At 46.1% G+C, this 19,430-nt stretch overlaps 2 protein-coding genes across 3 annotated transcripts in view; one reads left to right on the top strand and one right to left on the bottom strand.

The window, feature by feature from the left end:
• SELENON (selenoprotein N) overlaps positions 1-19,430 on the bottom strand; it is a 117,070-nt gene that overhangs the window by 39,959 nt on the left and 57,681 nt on the right. The gene's annotated exons all lie outside the window — the stretch shown is intronic.
• Positions 3,259-19,146, top strand: AUNIP (aurora kinase A and ninein interacting protein). Of its 2 annotated transcripts, none has more exons than XM_081921510.1 (4): positions 3,259-3,352; positions 13,414-13,552; positions 14,129-14,255; positions 18,083-19,146. In XM_081921510.1, exons 2-4 carry the CDS (start codon positions 13,460-13,462, stop codon positions 18,994-18,996), a joined length of 1,134 nt encoding a protein of 377 aa, XP_081777636.1. In that variant the 5' UTR covers positions 3,259-3,352; positions 13,414-13,459; the 3' UTR covers positions 18,997-19,146. The 2 variants fall into 2 exon arrangements, with proteins under 2 accessions (XP_081777636.1, XP_081777635.1); XM_081921509.1 differs by lacking the exon at positions 3,259-3,352 and adding an exon at positions 12,168-12,236.

Raw genomic sequence — 19,430 nt, 5'->3', positions numbered from 1 at the left:
CCACCATCTCCTGAGGGAGTCTGTTCCACTTATGATATGATACCCATCCTCTTTATGGAGGATAATGCTGTCAATGGCTGCTAGACATAATGACTATGTTCTCCCTCCAGTGTCGGAGACAATATGCTGCTGAATAGTTGCTAGGAGTTGAAATTGGAGAGAGTTGCTGTTGAGCCTCGGCCCTGTTCTTTCGCTTCACATAGGGATCTGCTTGGCCATTGTAAAAGCAGGATCCTGGGCCTTTGGTCTGATCCCACCAAGCTCACCTTATGTCCTTAAGTTTTTATTGTAGCTACCATTTTGTTTCCCCCACAATGTCTTCAACTGACACAGTATTTTGGGGCATTGCAGATAAATCAAAATGGCAGCTACTGGGAGGCAGGCACCCACAGGGGCTCTGTCACTTTTTAAAAAAATAAAGCCCACTGCTTTGTTATATGGTATTTTATCCCACAAATTGGGGGGCAGGGGGGAACCTATTATATAATAACCAGGGTCCCTTTGCCAAGAACCCCCTCAGACTTGCAGCCAGCACCAATGAAAAGCCAGCCATCCATTGTCTGGTTTTGGCCAAAGTCCCCTGGGGCTCCATCAGAGATGTCCGCAACAGTTTCTTGTTTTGTTTGTAAGAAAAAGTCACAGGAGACTGATGAGGAACAGCAGCATAATTCTCTTTTCCCTTTGGGTGGAAAAGCAGCTGGAGGGATTGATTTTGAGCAGAAAAACAGCTGGAGGGAAAGGATTAAGCAGATGCTTGCACCCCTGGTTCTCCATTCCCATTGGCAGCCTTCGGGAGTTATTTTTCAGTTTTAATAAAGCTAAGAGTTGCTTCTACATGTGTGGGAGACAAGTTACACGTGAGCCTCTTGGTGACAACAGCCAGCAGGTTTTTCTTGCTCAGCAACTTGTGAGTAATCTATTTGAGAAGTGGGAATTTCAGCAGTACTGTTCCTTAACAGTTCATAACCGTTCTTAATGCACTCCAGTTTTTACCAGTCACACTCCACAGGCACAATTATGCAATGTCTTCTTTTATCCGTTGCATATATCTCAAGTGCTTTTTTAAAAAAAATAGTTATGGGACCATCCTTAAAAATAGGCCCATGTTACAAAAATATTACAAGACATATCAAGCTTGAAATACTTCTGTCTTGGAAAAAAACATCATCACATTGTAAGGCTCAGGAAGTGATGTTGATTTTGCAGCTCCTTCAAGAGTAAATAGAAACATGGCCTCTAATGAAATTCACGGGGTTTTTTGTTTTTCAGCATGCTGTAAATAGCAGTTTACATTTGGAGAATGTTTTTTTAAAATTATGTTTCTAGTCCATATGCGCTGAATGATGGAGTGTGTGGAGGAAGATTAGATGATAATCCCTGCAGCTCATTTTGAAACTAGGGGGTGGGCTTCAAACAGAGAGTTTTAGCACAATGTAACTCCACTTCATTCTATAGCTGCCAGAATTTTGTCTAAGAGCCACCTAATATTCCATGCTAGATCACCTACAAAACCTTACCCAATTCTGTGATACTATACCCAGATTGGCTCTGCAGGAGCTTTTGCAGAAAATATTTCCCCAGCTCTGGTACTTCAGAGGCAGCCTTGGAATGGAGACGCCAGGCACTTTTTATCCATGCAAACCTAGTTTGCAAACTGTAGCCATCTCCCTTGATATCCAGACTTGTTTTTTTTAAATTGATGCTAATGCTTTGTGCTTGGCTTAGCTTGATTTGGGTGGAGATCAGGACTATTGCCTAATAAGAATTCCTCTTCTCAGAAACAATTGTTTGTATAATAGGCATGTGGTTGCAGCAGCCTGGAGGTTTCCTTGTCTATATTCTGAACCCAAGAAACCAAAGCAGAATTTATCAGGCAGATTACACATGACATTTGCTAAATGATTGACAATGTCTGTTGATAGCAGCCAAAAGCCCCAAAGAGCTTTGGACTGTTAGGGTATTTATACAGATATTGATGTTGAAGAACCATCATCACATTTTTTCTTTCTTTCTTTCAAGTCATAAAAGCTGCCTCCAGACTGTCAGTATTTTAAGGGAAGGATTCAAGCCCATACTTGAACACTAGGGTTGTGCAATTAAAGTGAATTAAGGTTCTCTGTTGCCCTAGGACAACAGACCCACTTAAAAAGAACAACTGGATCTTTTGTGGTTAAGAACATTAAGAACGTCACAGGGAAATTTAATGAAAAGTAAACTATTGATTAATGGGAAGATGTGTAAACATAGCATGCAAGTAACTCAGGATAAATGCTCAGTATTGCATAACTCCCAAGGATCAAATCGGAATAGTCTAATCACCATGTAAGCAAATCACGATGTATACTAACAGGTCGCCTGGAAGGGTCCCAAAAGCTTGAAAATGGTAGTTTTATTTTACTGAATGTCTTCCTCTGTCACAAGCGAGCCAGCAGTAAATCACATCATGCAAGTTAGAGTTAACTCTTTATTACTAAAAGCATGATCTGCACAGACTAGGCAGGGTGTCAGGCCTAGGGAGCACAGCAGCTCATCCCTGGTAGGCCTGGCCCCCATTCTTCTTCTTTGGCGATCATTCGTAGCCGAGTAAGATTGTCTTCCATAAACACAGTCTTAACAATGAGTCTGTAAGTGACTGTGGAGGCCAATTCTGGATCCACACGTCCTTCCACAGTGGGGACATAGGTTTCCGGGCGGGAGTTGATCACGGTGAGGGTTTGCCAAATGTGCCTTCCTCTTAGCACATTTCTCCCTTTTGTCCTGAGTTCGAGCGTCTTCAAAGTCCATGACACCTTTGGTAGAGGCTGTTCTCCAATTGGAGTACTCGCAGGCCAGTTTTTCCCAATTGTTGGTGTTTATACTACATTTTTTTTAGATTTGCCTTGAGAGAGTCTTTAAACCTCTTTTGTTGACCACCAGCACTACGCTTTCCATTTTTAAGTTCGGAATAGAGTAGTTGCTTTGGAAGACAATAATCAGGCATCTAAACAACATGCCCAGTCCAACGAAGTTGATGTTGAAGAATCAATGCTTCGACACTGGTGAACTTTGCCTCTTCCAGTACACTGGGATTAGTTCGCCTGTCTTCCCAAGTGATGTGTAATTTTTTCTGGAGACATTGTTGATGGAATCTTTCAAGGAGTTGGAGATGGTGTTTATAAGTTGTCCACGTTTCACAAGCATACAGTAAGGTTGGTAGTACAATAACTTTGTAAATGAGCATTTTGGTTTCCCTGCAAATGTCCTGGTTCTCAAACACTCTGCACTTCAATTGGGAGAAAGCTGCACGCGCAGAGCTCAGGTGATGCTGGATTTCGGCATCAGTGTCAGCCCTTGTGGAAAAATAACTGCCCAGGTAGGAGAAGTGATCAACACTTTCCAACATTACACCACTGAGTTGGATTTGTGGCACTGCAGAGCAGTTGTTTTGTGCTTGCTGGTGCTGCACTTTGGTTTTTTGAATGTTGAGCAATAGGCCAAGCTTTTTGTAAGCTTCTTTGAAGATGTTTAGGAGGGTTTGGAGGTCATTCTTTGAGTGTGCACACACCCTTAATAAACTACAGTTCCCAGGATTTTCCATGACTAAGAGTGCTTTAAATGTATAGTAAGGATGTGACCTCTGTTCATCCAAGCTGGGAAAGCTTTGTTGGAAGCTGAATGTCCAACTGGGGTTTGTCCTCTATTGCCTGCTACTGCAAGCAGATGAAGGCCCACTTTTCTGCATTTTTAGCCCTTGCATGGCTTAAAAAGAAACACATAGCTTGCGATGGGCCTGTAGAAACATCTCCTTTTTGTGTGGCTGGACTGTCACCTATTGTACATACAGAAGCAACATTTGTTGCCGTGCCCATCACTGGCATGTGGCCCTTGGAAGGTTGCCCATGAAGGATTGTGGCCCTTGGGTTGGCAGAGACCCCCAGAGCTTGCTCAGGAGAGCTCCCCGGGCGCCTCTGGCTCCTTTTGGATTCCTTGCCTTGACTCCAGCTGGTACTCCTCAAAGCAGATGTGGCGTGGAGGCTGCGTCATTGTATATACCACAGAAGAACGTTCCTTCCTGTTGCTCACATGCGATAAGCAATTGCACCCTGCCTCCATTCTGCAACCCACAGCAGGAAGCCAGAGTGAAACGAACCCAGCGCCAACAGCCCCGCTGTCCTGCAGCCTGATTGATCCAGGAAAGTCCAGAAATTGTGCAAAAACAAGGCGGCTTGTTAAATTCCAGGGGATTTATTTCAGGGTAGACATGTTAAAAGTTAATTTGTTAAATGCTATTTGTTCCTCTTTTAAGGAGCTGCTAGGGTTTTTAGTCATTTCTGTTTGCTTCAGCAGACTAAATCTTTGCTCCTCACCACCACCCATGTCAGACCCTTTCCTCAGAGCATGGCAACGGGGCGAGAGGTGACATTGCCCCTGTAATTTTGGGATCACTTTTTGAGAGCGCTGGTGGCAGCAAAAACTGTGCAGGTCAGGGAGAGGGAGAGGCAGCAACAGAAGTACTGTAGAATTGCAGAAGGAAGGGAGTGCAATGTCTTGTGCCTAATCTACACATGGTGTGGCTACTGAAAGACTTATCCTCTGTCAATTGGTCTAATCCCCTATTAACAAGGGTTTGGAACTTCAAGCTTAGGGTCTGAATGCCTTCCCTCCAGGCCTCTCCATTTGGGCCTCAGGACTTTCTACAAGCCACACCCCTCACTGACTCTGCTCTGTACTTTTTCTGCTTTAAAGCCTCCAATGTATTTTTGCATCGCTGGAATGTGTCCCATCTGATGATGGCTGTTCCTTGTCTGGACAGAGGATAGAGAGGGATGTGTGAGTGTGTTTAGGAATCAACGTACTGGACAAAGGCAAAACTCAAATTCATTGCTCCGCTCACTTTTGCTTCTCATCCCACCCACTATTCACATGTGGCCCTCGGACGTTTGCCTATAAGGGAATGTGGCCCTCGGACTGAAAATTGTTCCCCATCCCTGGCATAAAAAGTTTTATTTTGGGTGGGGGGGGTGATCTGTGGCTCTCCAGATAATTGCTGGATAATTTATTGGCCATGCTGGCTGGGGCTGATGGGAGCTTGAGTCAAAAACATCTGGAGGGCCACAGGTGAGCAAACCCTGTTCCAATGTGCAGAAGAGTTATTCCTCTTTGGTGGTTGGAAGGAAACTTGGCGGGAGTAAAATCTCCCAGGTCTAATAATGGTGCAGTCCTCCCAGCCTGCCAGATCGGAAGACAGTCCCTGCATCAGAGTCCCTGGGGACAGAGAGGGATGAATCAAGGGACTTTGATTTTTGAACAGGCTTTATCAGTACCCCCAATAGCTGAGTCCATCATCCTCTACTCACCCGCTGTGCAAAGGTCCAGCCAGACAGCCCAAAGCGAGGTTAAATGTATGCCATGTTTAAATAGCTGATAAAAAGTCTATGTCAGGCTGGATGCCTGACAGAGAGACAGGCCAAGACATGTGGGGGCCTAAGGGGGGGGGAAGCCAAAATACCCCACCCCAAACTGTGCATCCTGAATGCACTGCTTTTTAATGGGGCACAGACCTTCAATTCTAATTCCTGTTAGGGTTAGACCTAGGGATCCCCTCTGGTACGGTCTGTCTGAGCCCTAGTCTACCCTGCGGTAGAGCCTGCAGACAGTCCCAGGTTCAATCCCTGGAACAGAGAGCCAGCCGTGGTGCAGTGGATAGAGCATTGGATTAGGACCTGAGAAACCAGGGTTCAAATCTCTACTCAGCCATGAAGCTTACTGGGTAACTTCTGTGCCGGATTCCCAAATACACAGAGTGGGCCCCATGGAACACCCCTTCCGCCTTCTTCTCTTTAAGCCATTAGGAGTATGAGATCCCTGGGCTGAAACTTGCTTCTGAGCAGAGAGGATTTTGCTGCAAGTTCCCCTGTGGAAGTGTGCCTATTCCCACCCTCTGGTACGTAAGAGTGAGATGGACTTTTCAAGCCTGCAATCTAGAGGAGCAGAGAGGTTGGTGTGTTGCAGGGAAGCTAGGAGGGAAAAGGAAAATGTGGATACCTGTGACTCACTGTGCCCAGGGGCAGGGCTGGCCATGCCTGCTCCAACCATCCCCACTGCAAGAAGTGCAGAGATCCCAGGAAAGGGCTGTAACTCTGTGGTAGAACATCTGTTTTGTATGCAGAAGGGCCCAGGTTCAATTCCAGATAAGGCTGGGAATGTCCCCACTTTGAAATCATGGAGCTTTGAAATCATGGAGCGCTGTCAGCATCGATCAAGAGTCAAAGCTGGGCCCAGCCTGCAGGCCATTTGGGCAGGTGGATGTCAGTTGCCTGATATCATCATGCCATTAGGTAAAGTGCTTTGCTTGCCCTGGGCAATCTGAAATCAAGCCACACAGGCAAAGGTTTAGGGGTTTGGCAAATTCCATTTTTGGCAGGGAGCTCCATTTTTACCCGTCCCACAGCTGATGTCATATACGACAGCAGGTGCAGGACAGAGTGGCTTGGGGAAAACAGTCCTGCGGGCGAAATTAAGATGCCTAAAATGCATTTGGAAGCTCCCCATCACTGGGCGTAGACCATGCTGACTCAAATGGATCAACCAGCTGATTCAGTACAGGGCAGCTTCCTATGGAGGACTAGAGATCAGAAAATGGCTGCCAAGGAGTGATGCTCTTCAGTTCCGCTGGATAACGGGCAGTGCTGTTCCCAGGATTAGCACTGCCTGGCAAGGCATCCTGAGTAACCTGCTTGGAGCGCTGGTGGAGGAACGAGAGTGCAGAGGGAGTGGACCGCCCCCAGCATCACTATTCCAGTAGGGTGCCATTGCCCGGACACAAGCTGCGCCTCCCCCACGCTGGGCGCCAAGCCCCCACAGGCGGTGCACCATGCCCCAGAACGCACGCCATGCCCCTGAAAGTGGCATGCCCTCATGGGGGCGCCAGCTACGCCCCTGCCTGCTCACCACCCCCAGTAGCAGAGTATGCAGCTTCGCCACTGGCTAGGAGAGAGGGGAGATAAAATTGAGGAGTCTCACAAGCTGGTTCTTTTTCTCTGTTTAAAGTCCGTTTATCTACATTAAGTAAAGGTCACTGGAAGTCTTTCCAGTGGAAAATAACAAAAATACACAGTAGTTAGACTTCAGTAACATACCAGTACTATTACGTCAGTTGGCCTTCAGCTCAAGAAACAGCTAATTATTTCACCCAATTTATCGCAAAGTCTCTCTTAGCAGCTTTGGCAAAGAACACTCTCCTGTAAGTTCTGAGACAGCTGTTCCCCAACTTTTTCTCCATGGACCACTTGAAAATTGCTAATGGTCTTTTAGCAGGGTCAGTTAATGACTTTTCTGTTGTAATGGGATGTGTTAGATGCTGTATGATTTTTCATTTTATTTTCATTGCTTCCAATAGTTCATTTATTGTGTTTTATTACAATTTAAATTGTATTTTTACAGATGCCAATAATAATAATAATAATAATAATAATAATAATAATAATAATAATAATAATGGTGTGTGCCAATCTGAACCTCTTCTATGGTTTGAGGGAGTTGGTCCCTATGATTGAAATGCAAAAAATTAATCAACTTGAGTAGTGCAACTCAAATTGGGTTTAATGTTGCTTCTGGGGCCCCCACGGGATCAGGGGCTCTGTATTGTAAACAAAATCTGCCCTTTTTCCCTTATGGGGTATCCAAGAGCCCATATAGAGTCCTTAAGTGGGTTCTCTATTGGTAGGAGAAGATAACAGAGGCCAACCAGAAAATATTGAGAAGCAAAGCAGCTAGTAAACCTGATATTTATTAAAGCTGTTGCAACAGGGTGCTCCCCTCACACGCAGTAGGACCCAGAACAAAGGTGTGCCTGCCCTTATATAGACATTTTAAATTCCCTGCCCTGGAGCTCAAGATCACCCATACATACATCATACATACATCACAGAAGGGGTGTAACCCAAGACCACCCCCCACAAACATCATACCTACATCACAGAAAAGGTGGTCTACAACAGAAATTTGAATGTTGTTGTTTTTCCTGTCTGCCAGGTTATCTGATAATGCCTTATCTGATTGCCTTTCCTGGTAGTCTGGCCATTCCTTTGAAATGGTGATTACCAAATTCCTGAGACCATGGGAAGGTTCCCTTACCCCCTCCCTCCTTGCAGAAAAAAAAACAAAACATTTGGTCAGTTCGGGAGTCAAAATGGTTTCAGCACGGTCTTCCTGTGCTGTTCCAGACATGGTTTGGTTTATATATTTATGTACGTGTTTGCTTGGTACTGTAATAGACTTTTAAGGTCATATATATATAATAAATGTTCATAAATGTACCAATGTCTGGAGCAGCACAGGAAGACCTCATGAAACCATTTTGATTCCCTGAAACCATTTTGACTCCCAATATCAGTATCTGTAAGGTCAGCCAGGATTTCCTGACCTCTTTTCTTGGAAAATGCCCCCCCCCCCCGTTTCAGTCTCTGTCAGTCGCCACCTCTTACTTCTGTGCCTTAATAGGTAAATTTACTCCCAAGTAAGATTCCTTTCATGAGGAAACTGCAAGGGGGGGGGAGTGTTTGCTAGGAACTCCTTTTGGTGTGGAAGGTACTCTCACCCCTTTTCACTTTCTTTGTGTGCTTATTTTAACCCTTAAGTTACTCCTATCCTATATAGTAGGCTAACCCTTACGATGTAAGTTCAGGAAATTGTTCACTCTTTATTTTATAACTCTTCTCTAGAAACTTTGCCCAATCTGGGTATTTTATGCGTTATAAGCACCCCTTAGACTCTTTCGTTTAAGAAAGTAAATTCCCTCTTAAAACTGTTTATCTTAAGGTTTGTTAAAGGCTTCTATATGAAGTTGGTACTTTAATCTTCCCCTTCCTTCTTTTTTCCTTTAGTACACATGTGTGCTTGCATGATAGGGCATTTCCCAGTTGTGCGTCTGTACTTACATGCATGTGTCTCTCTGATAGTACAAATCTTGCTGTGAACCCTGTATTTTAGACGGTTGGACTAGGTGACCTCTGCCAATTTATGGCGACATGGAAGGCAATGTATCTGCAAGCATAGGAGGCTAATTCTTAAGTGCTGGTGTTTGGTGATGGGTTGAAATTCAGCCCAGCTTTGCTGGAAAGATTGGTTTTTATAGTTTAGAATAGATAGTTTTAAAGGGTGAGAGGTGAAAGCCATGATGTTTTTGAAGCGGAACTGGTGATATCAAGCATCTGAGTGATTATCTAACAGTTTTGACATTTATTACCTATCTAAGACCTTAAAATTCTTATAACATCTAAAGCTTAAGCTTCATTAGTTTCATAGTAGATCTACTGTACCCGTTTCTCACCCCAGACTTTGTGTTCTTTTAGGCTTCAAGAAAAGCTGTAGCTATGGGTGTGTGTGGCTTCTAGCTAGTTTTTTTTTTTTTGCCCTGGGTGAAGCCTCCAGAGGGGCCCCACTGAGGCTCCCAGCCTGTATATGTGTGTACGCAAATGTGCACAGAGGGGGTGCGAAACTGGCTTCTTGACCTGCGTGACATAAAGCCTCATTTTGACCCTGCTTCAAGATCTGGTATACCCTTCCCCTCCCTTTCTTATTCACTCTAGGCTTTTGCTAGGGAGACTTCTACCCTTTAGATCAAGAAGCGTATGTTCTGTGATTTTCTGCCTGCTTCTGTTTGTCCAGTAAAGGTAAAGTTAAAGGTACCCCTGCCTGTTCGGGCCAGTCTTGCCAGACTCTAGGGTTGTGTGCTCATCTCACTCTATAGGCCGGGAGCCAGCACTGTCCGCAGACACTTCCGGGTCACGTGGCCAGCGTGACAAGCTGCATCTGGCGAGCCAGCGCAGCACACGGAACGCCGTTTACCTTCCCGCTGGTAAGCGGTCCCTATTTATCTACTTGCACTTAGGGGTGCTTTCGAACTGCTAGGTTGGCAGGTGCTGGGACTGAACAACGGGAGCACACTCCGCTGCGGGGATTCGAACCGCCGACCATGCGATCGGCAAGTCCTAGGCACTGAGGTTTTACCCACAGCGCCACCCGCGTCCCCTCTGTTTGTCCAGTAGAAAGATCCTAAACTTCTTGGGAGTGTTCTATCTTTTGTGATGGCTTTGGCTAAACAAATAAATAGTATTTGTTTGCCTTGGGTGGGTGCCTAGGCCCTAGGGAGACACGTGGGTAGTGGACACACATGTGGATTAAAATGTACACCTTGAGGCAATGACCCGCCCTTAGAAACAGAGAAAACAAATTCCAGTCAGAGGAATAGAGTGGCTCCTGGAAACATACCTCATACATCTAAGGACAGGGTAAATGGGTGTGTCTTCAGCAGTCACTGAAAGCTGTAAAGCACCACTGTGGGGAGGGAATTCCACAACTTTACGGATAGTGAAGAAAGAAGCTCTCAGTCCATGGATGCTCCAGGGACCAGCTTGGGAGCCCCTGTTCTAAGAACATAAGACAAGCCCTGCTGGATCAGACCAGAGGACCCATTTAGTCCAGCATCCCCCCACTGACCAACTAGATGTCCATGGAAAGCCCTACAAGCAAGGACATGAGGGCAGCATGGCTCTCCTCACTTATGTTCCCCAGCAGCTGGGACCCAGAGGCATATCCTGTCCCAATACAGAATGTAATATATACCCTTTGTGACTGGTAGCCTTTGATACTATTAAAAAAGGTAAAGGGACCCCTGAGTGTTAGGTCCAGTCGTGGACGACTCTGGGGTTGCGGCTCTCATCTCGCTTTACTGGCCGAGGGAGCCGGTGGCCAGCATGACTAAGCCGCTTCTGGCGAACCAGAGCAGCACACAGAAACGCCGTTTACCTTCCCGCTGGAATGGTACCCATTTATCTACTTGCACTTATCCTCGATGAATTTGTCTTAATTCCCCTTAGAGTCATCTAGGTTGATGGTTGCTGTCCCTACATCTTTTAACTTTGTGCTGGTATGCACTTCCTTCTCTGTCCTGTGTGAAATGTGGTAAAATATAATCAAAACCTATGCTAAAATATGCAGGAAATAAAATCCGCAGCACAGACAAAAATATAAATACTGGTGTCATACATCATGAAAAGTAAAGCTTGTTTGATAAAGAATGTATGGTTTTGTGTTTTTTCAAAGCAGCCTTTGGTGGTGCTTCCTGAAACCTGTGCAGTACCTAACAGAATCTCCTTTGAATTTCTGCCCCCACACTCTAGGGTTAAGACTGTGGCCAAATGTGGGTTTCCTGTCTTCATGTTCTCCCAGCTATACTACTGCTATTACTACTACTACTAATAATAATAATAAATTTATTATTTATATCCAGCCTGTCTGTCTGGGTTTCCTCAGCCACTCTAGGCGGCTTCCAACAAAATATTGAAATACTGAAATAATGTTTTCAGTTGTTTTGTCCCAGTCTGTTGTGTACACTGATACAGACTATACTCGTCAAAGGCTACATGTGAATAACATAGGAGTGTACAGCTCAGCTATTTGCATACACAGGCTGTACACTCATTGACTGTCATGTGTGGGCCTAATGCAGGGAGATTGCCCCAGTATGGATTGTGGATTCTGTACCCCCCCTTGCTCCACCTTCTGAATCAACACGTCTGCTTTGACTTTTTAATTTGTTTATTGCATTTATATCCCCACAACAGCCCTATGAAGTAGGTTAGGCTGAGAGGTAGTGACTGACCCAAGTTCACCTGGTGAGAGTTTCATGGCTGAGTGGGGGGATTTGAACCCTGGTCTCTCAGTTCCTAATCTGACACACAACTACACCACACTGGCTCTTTGTGGGATTACTTTTGAAACTGAACTACACAGCCACTTTCGTATTTGGTGTGTGTCTGTCCAGATCTCTGGTACAACGAGAGTTGTCTTGGACCCCTGGGAGTAATCTCCGCGGTTATAGCTATTACAGTTGTTGCATCCGTTGGCCTGGGCTTCATTGCAAAGTAAATAGGCAGCGGGTGGGGCTGTGTGTGTGTTGGAGAGTGTGGGGAGGGATGCGGGGACAGAGACGACAAGCTCGGAATGTCGCAAAACATTCACAAAGACCCGCTGGGCGCAGCTGAGAGAGAGCGCGAGAAGGGGGCGTGGCAAGGTGGCGGGAAGAGGCTAGTGGGCGGGGCAAGGTTCCTGCTTCCCCTGCTATTGGGCATTTCCTAGGGCGACGGGCGGGGCTTGAGACGCGGGAACGTTGAATTCTGGGAATCGCTTTGCAAGACGGCCAGTCTGGGCCGAAGCGCAGTTTCCTGGTGGGAGAGGCGCTTCCTCGGATGCAGGTAATGCTGTTGCAAATGTAAGGTGGGCGAAGGGAGAGAGGCAGGGCGGTGTGGGGCTTCCGAGACGCAGATTGCAATCCCGCCCTCACGGAGAAAAACCTGGGCCGCTCCTTCTCAGCCTCCCCGGGACGAAATGGCGAGGGGGGAACTTTGTGCACGCTGTTCTGAGCTCCTTGGAGGAAGGGTGGGAATTTTATTTTTTAAAAACAGGTTGCAAGTAGGACCTCCGTCAAAATGTTGCCAGCCATTCTCTCTACCAGGAAGCATTCAGTTCCCACTGAGCATGCTCAGTTCTCCTGGGAAAGTTTGGTCCTCCTACCCTCCCTCTCGCCCTCAGCTGTTTGTGCGTGCAAAACTCTGGGTTTCCTTCAGCCTGCCAATACCTCCGTCTTGTTTCGCCAAAGAGCTCCATGTGGTGTATGGGGCTCTCCGTCTCCCTAGTTTATCTTTACACCTCCGTGGGGTAGGTCTAGGCTACGAGGCTCAAGTGAGCTCCGTGGCTGAGTGGGGAATAGGTCTCACGCCACCCCCCTTACACCACAGGGGCTTCACTGAATGTGCATGGCAACATAAGAGTCAGTGCTTGGGGAACTGAGTTTGCTATTAGAGAATCTTTTCCATTCCTTCAAAGGTGGGAGGCTGTAAAAAATATAAAACCAATTAAAGGTTTTTTAAAAATATTGGGCAGTTGATAGCAACTGACAGAGGGAGTGGGGAGGTCTGCAGCATTTTGGGGCTGTGGAATTTACATGTCCCCGATCCAGCAGGCACTCGGGTTCTTTAAGTAGCTGAGTAGGGAGATGCGAGTTTTAAATTGCCACTTAGCCATGACGCTTGGTGGGGGACTATGGGCTAGTCATATTCTTGGCTTTAACCTACCTGGCTGGGTTCATGTGAGGATAAAACGGGGAGGGCTGAGCTCCTGGGAAGTTTGCTTTTCCGCATTCCTTGTCACACACAGAATTGTTTACCATGAAGGTTGCATCCAACCAACCAACCACTGAGATGGGTGTGGAAGCAGATGGTATCAAAGTGTTGAAACAATAATATAGGCTGGCCTTATCCCTTCCCTATTTCAGCCCTGAAGCTATTGGGGCAGGTGTATACTTTTCAACCATTCCTCTGCAGCCACAGAGACTGGTATAACTTAGTATGCATGCCTCTCCTCTCTTCTTAGATTGCAGAAAGCCTTCCATCATCTGAACACAGAAGACAAACTGCTCATGAAACAGAAGGCCAAAAGCCCAGCGCAGAAGCAGCCTGAGTCTTGTGGTGTCTGGCTGGATACATCAGCCCTTAAAAAACGCAAAATACAGGTAATGGAGGAACAAGCCTGAAAATATGTTTTTATAACTCCACATTGTAAGGTGCCAGATCTGCATATGGTGGAGAATTTTTTTGTCATCCCTGGGTGCCAGCTGATAATTTTAAGACTACTTGGTGAGTTTGTGGTTGGTGTGTACTTGGGACATCACTTAATATTGGGAAATGTGCAGTGAGATAGGTAGACACCATGCAGGCTGTCTGGCCTGAGGGCCTGCCCAAACCTGGAACAAACACTGTCCTGGAGGAGGGCCATGACTGGTTGGAAGGACCCCTAAATAGGTGCTGCAACACTTTGTCACAGGGCCCACGTGCAAGTCCTGTTCCCATGGAACTAACATTTATGGGAATAAATCAGTTCTGAACAATAAGGAAGAGAACATAAGAACCCTACAGGATCAGGCCAAAGGCTCATCTAGCCCAGCACTTTGTTTTCATGATTGCTTATAGGCAGAACTTGAGTGTGACAGCAACACTCCCCACCTGTGACTCCCAACAACTGCTATTCAAAGGGGTGAATTCCTGCATGGTGATGAATTCTGACATAGAATTTCTGCTTTCCCACCCAGAGCTTCATGGCTAAGCCAGTATTAAGAACACTGAACCAACTTTCGCATTGTCCTCTTCCAGCAAAAGCACCTCTTCAATGCACCAAGCAAACCACCATTTCCAACTTCTTCAGCACACAACAAGCAGGTATGTTGGTGTTTTCTTGTGTTCTAGCTGAGGGCAAAAGCCAGAACATGTCATGGATGGAAGCCGGGCAACTGGAACTTGGGATTCTGGATGTGATGCTCAAAATATCAAGGTCAGGGCTAGGGAACTTGTGCCGCCCCTACAAAGGTTGCTGGATTACAATTCCCAACATCCCTGACCCTTGCCTCCTGGCTTGGGCTGGTGGGAACTGGGAACCCAGCAACATTTGCAGGGATGTGGGTTTCCTAGTCTGGCTCCAGCCTCTTCCAGATCAGTCTGCAGCCCTATTCATGTCTAGAGTAAGGTGCAGAGCTGCACTCCGAGCACTGCCTCTGACATCATGTTTCTTCTCTCCCTGCAAATAACCCCGTTGCATGTGGTGCTGTGAGCAGGAAAGCTCAAAGCAGGAGCTCCCACTCCTGAGTAGCAGGTACATGCTATCAGGACAAGTATTCAAGTGCCCCAATTCGGCAGAGCCCCTACTTGTGAGCAGGGGTTTGTGCATGGGCATTTCTGATTCCACAACCATATGCAATGATTGTTTTGTGGGCAGACGACAGGGCTTAAAGCATTCATTGTTCTACACCTGGGAGCGTTTTTCAGTCCGAGTGCCTCATTGGACTTTTCAAGGGCCACATGCCCGGCATGGGCGGAGCCAGAGGTAAAATGGGCTGGTCAATGAATGTCAATGATATCTATGTGCAGTAGGCTAGTTTCTGCATACATCCCTCTCAGTTCTTCATCCAGGCAAGCAAGAGGCATTAAGAGTTCAAGGGTGCATTTCGGCCAAGCAGGAACCTGGGTGCAAAGCAGGGCCACGGAGACGCAAGTCCCGGGCAGAGTTCTGAGGATCTGATACGAGTGTTTTCCCACTCTTACTGTACCTGCTTGCACCCTATACATGAGCAGTGTGTCAGTGGGGCTTCTGCTGCACTTGGCTCCATATGCTGAAAACAAATGGAATCACCTCTGTTTACAATATTGGATTTGTCAAGAAGCAGAGCATTGGGTGTTCAGCTGAATGGGTGCCTTCTGTTTTTATAGCAAATTAGGTTAGATCCCCTATTTAAATGTTAACCCCATTCCAAACAAATCTCTAAAATTTTGGTGTGATTTTTACTCATGTGAGTGAAAATGTATAGGCTAGAACAGGGGTCTGCAACCTTTAAGACAAAAAGAGCCACTTGGACCCGTTTCCAAAGGAAAAAAAAAATCTGGGAGCCGCAAAACCATTGCGACATTTACAACAAATATATCTCCAGAGCCGCGATCTGACAGCGGGCGGGAAGGTGACGTCGGGACGGTGAGTGACTAACGCACGCACCGCCCCCATGCGACGTCACAGCCAGTACAGCGCCCGCCACAGTGGGGAGTGTCGGGGCGCACAATGCGCCTCCTCCCCTCGCTAGTATCCGTCCCGGAGCCGCAGCAAAGGTGTAAAAGAGCCACATGCGGCTCCGGAGCCGCGGGTTGCAGACCCCTGGGCTAGAACTACAGTCAAATACACCAAGGCTGGACTTTGTGAGGAGAGAAACACTTTGACCTGATCCAGCTGCGTGTCTGGCCTCTGGTCAGGTACACAGCAATACAGTGGTGCCCCGCAAGACGAACGCCTCGCAAGACGGAAAACCCGCTAGACGAAAGGGTTTTCCGTTTTGGAGGTGCTTCGCAAAACGAATTTCCTATGGGCTTGCTTAGCAAGACGAAAATGTCTTGCGAGTTCCTACGGGTTTTTTTTCCTTTTTCCCTCGCCGCTTAACAACTGATCCGCTAAGCGGCTAAGCCGCTTAACAGCTAAGCCGCTTAACAGCTGATCCGCTAATGGGCTTGCTTTGCAAGACGAAAAAACCGCAAGACAAAGAGACTCGCGGAATGGATTCTTTTCGCCTTGTGAGGCACCACTGTAGTGCCAAGCATCTTGGGACAGGGAGCACAGTGACCAGATCCAATCTCATTCATTTTTATGCACGACTGATTGTGAAATATCTGATTAGTGCTCTGTACCTGTATGCCTGGTGGATAGATATGGGCACGCATATGTCCGAGCTGGATTGGCACATATAAGTGGTATGCAAGCCATGCTACTTTTGACTAAATATTTAACTCTTTAGATGTGCTGTCCTACGAAGGGAAAAGTACTCTTTTCCAACATGCTTGTACCATTCCTTAAATGTAGACCACCTCTCCATTACTATACTGAGACTGCTATCGTCGTGTTTTATTTTGTGTGGTTTGGAGACTTTTCTGTGTTCTGTTCAGAAATTTTTATTGCTGTGCAACCACAATTTTTTTCATGGAATGAAAAGCTTAAACTTGCCTTTGTCACCCTGCTGCCATGTTGGCTGGGGCTGATGGGACTTGCAATACAAAAGGATCTGCAGGGCACCAGCATGGTGAAGGCTGGCCAAAATGTTTAAGGTGCAGTAGTTTGCACATTATCCCAACAGCAATGAAAATGAAAGTATAGGGTTTAATAACTTGCACAACATTTGCAATGCTTTCTGTAAGAGGATTTATTATTTCACACTTCCATTGCACCTTGCATTGTGTAAACACTATACAAAACCACACAATGTCCTTTAAAAAGCTTTGCTTCTCCATTGTCTGCAAACAAGGGTGCGGAGAGGAGGTAGCAACTGCCCACTCTACAAATTTAAAATCACTTGAAAAATCCTATGAGGAACCGGAGGCAGATGGGAAAAGGTGATTGAGAAGAGCAGCAAAAAGTGACCCTACTTTGCTTTCACTTCACTTTTCTCAAAAAGGGCAGATCAGCTGTTTTGTTGATTGCAACCCCATGACGGTATGACGGGAGAGCTGCAGAGATCTGGGGGTGCAGCACCAAACCTCTTGCTGTTCCTTGAACAGTCCTCCTTTTAGGCAGAATATTGATCAGACCTATTGCCCTCATGTTGCAGGAAGGTGGGTGGGTAAAGGCAGAATAGTGACTTGCTTAGGGCCAGTGGAGTGAGTTTAGAGGACTCAACTTTTTAAATCAAACACAGGCAAACTTGGCCCTCCAGATGTTTTGGGACAGCTCCCACCATCCCTAGCTAACAGGCCCAGTGGTCAAGGATGATGGGAGTTGTAGTCCCAAAACATCTGGAGGGCCAAGTTTGCCTATGCTTTATTTAAATAGGGAAAATCTTGCTTGCACTCATGGCCATCCATCAACACCAGAAATCTCCTGCCCTTTTAATTTAAAGTAACTTGAAACCTACTGAAACATAGACCTTGCATGCAACAATCCTTCATTTCCAGGATACAAATCTGCAAAAAGGGGGAGCCTATAACAACACTTCTAATGTTTCTTCTATCAGTTATCAACAGTGGTGTCTTTTTTTTGGGGGGGGGACTGCTACATCAAGCTTTCCCAAACTTATGGTGGCTAAGGCACACTTTTTCTGAAAAGCTGCAGTACCTTTTGCTTATATACTCATCCACTCGCATGTGTCGGAGTCCATGTGCAAGTTGTTTGCATAAGTCACTGTCCTGGGCCTCCCCCCACAACTGGTAGCAGAAACCCATGACAAAGAAAGGGGCCCATGTGAATTCCTCTGGGGTGGGTAGTTCTTCTGAGTCTTTGAGGCAATAGTGATTCCAGAGGGGACTGGTAGTTTTGTAGTGTTACTAATCTGTCCAGAGGCAAGGGTTGAGCAGTTTGTCATGGAAGCAATTATATGATACCTATTTTTTAAAAAGTTGCCCATGGAAGGCTGCTGATTTGTATTTGCCATTCCAGCATCATACTAAGTTTTTGTACAGGCTGTGTGTTTGATCTGTCTGGTTATATTCTGATTCAGCTTGGGGTTGTTGTTTTTTTGCAGAGGAAAAGAAAACCAATCCAAACAGAAGGCTAGCTGTTGCATCAAACCGTGCCTCCAAGGTGAACAACCATGGACTGTTTAGGAGCGGAAAAACCATGTTGCCAGCTGACATGCTTCAGGAAGGAGGAGGATGGACCCAACAAACACCAGATTTACACTTTTCTCCTTACAGTTCTACCCCTCCTGAAGCCCAGTCTACCACTTGCATCCTCCCAACTGAAAGAAGAGACTCTGCTGTGGAGACAGAAGATCCTCAGTTATTAAAATTCATTCAGCAGCTAGAGGAGAAAAGGGATCCTGCTCACAGAACTCTTCCTGATTTGGCTTTGAGAGAGAAAAATAGTGGTTGGGAAAGAGAAAAACATACCACCTTGTTTCCTCAAAGCAGCCAAAGCCTGACAGTTACAAGCAAGGACACCAAGACTCAGAGAAGGCACAGATGCCCACCCTCTTGTTGTAGCTCCTTCATGCAGTCCTGTGACTCTGAGAACATAAATCCTCAGCTAGAGCAGAGTACAATGGAAGTGAAGCCTCTGAAGAGTATCAATCAATCTGTTGCTGGGCTCTGTTTGAAAATCAACAAGGCCGTCTGCAATTCTGATAAAGGGACTGAGGACAGCCAGGTAGGCCTGCCAATGTTTACGCAGGACTCTGAGGGTCACAAAGTCATTTCTCACCTCTTTGTTCAAGGGAGAGGCAAAACATCTTTACAAAAGAAGCTTCTTGGTGATGAAAGCAACTTTATAATGAGCCCATCCTACCATGGCTGCTTGGGGGCCTGCTGCTCTGCAGAGAGTTGGACCCACCTATCCCCAGGTGGGAGCGTGTCTGTTCTAACAGACAGTAGTGAGAAGTCATGTTATGACTTGTTATTCACAGAGGATTCGGAAGGCAATAGAGTCATTAAACACTAACTCATAATTGCTCAGTGAGAGAGAAATGCCCCTAATGCAGACTTTCAAAACAAACTGATGCAGACCTTAGGCATATATGTAGCGTTCATACTTATTCTGCATGCCGGTTTCTTTATAACTTGTACAATGCCTAATAAAGAAATGATATCATATGGGGTATTGTTAATGGTTCCAGAAGCTGCAATTGGCAAAATATGCAGTTGTGTCAAGAAGAAAACCCAGATTACATTCTAAACAAGCAGGGTCTTCATGTGCTCTATTAGGTCATTTTTGTTTTAAGCAAGAAGACTCTGGCTTTGTGGGATAAGGCTTGTATTCCTAATTGTTACGCTGTGCCTTCCCCACTGCTCCTTGCAAGGCTTCCCAACTACCTACCATTCAGTTTTCTATGAATTTTCTTTATCAGGTGGAGGTAGAATTAAAGTGGAGGCTGC

The sequence above is a fragment of the Podarcis melisellensis genome (assembly GCF_964234715.1).
Source record: "Podarcis melisellensis genome assembly, chromosome: 8".
In the NCBI taxonomy this organism is placed as follows: domain Eukaryota; kingdom Metazoa; phylum Chordata; class Lepidosauria; order Squamata; family Lacertidae; genus Podarcis; species Podarcis melisellensis.
The sequence above is the reverse complement of the archived record's forward strand: the minus strand, read 5'-3'. Positions and strand labels throughout refer to the sequence as shown.

What these genes read in the sequence shown, in the direction of transcription:
- AUNIP (XM_081921510.1), top strand. Translation starts at nt 13,460, where the DNA reads ATGAAACAGAAGGCCAAAAGCCCAGCGCAGAAGCAGCCTGAGTCTTGT. An exon ending in TTAAAAAACGCAAAATACAG is followed by an intron (nt 13,553 to 14,128) that starts GTAATGGAGGAA and finishes TTTCCCACCCAG; the next exon opens with AGCTTCATGGCTAAGCCAGT. An exon ending in CTTCAGCACACAACAAGCAG is followed by an intron (nt 14,256 to 18,082) that starts GTATGTTGGTGT and finishes GTTTTTTTGCAG; the next exon opens with AGGAAAAGAAAACCAATCCA.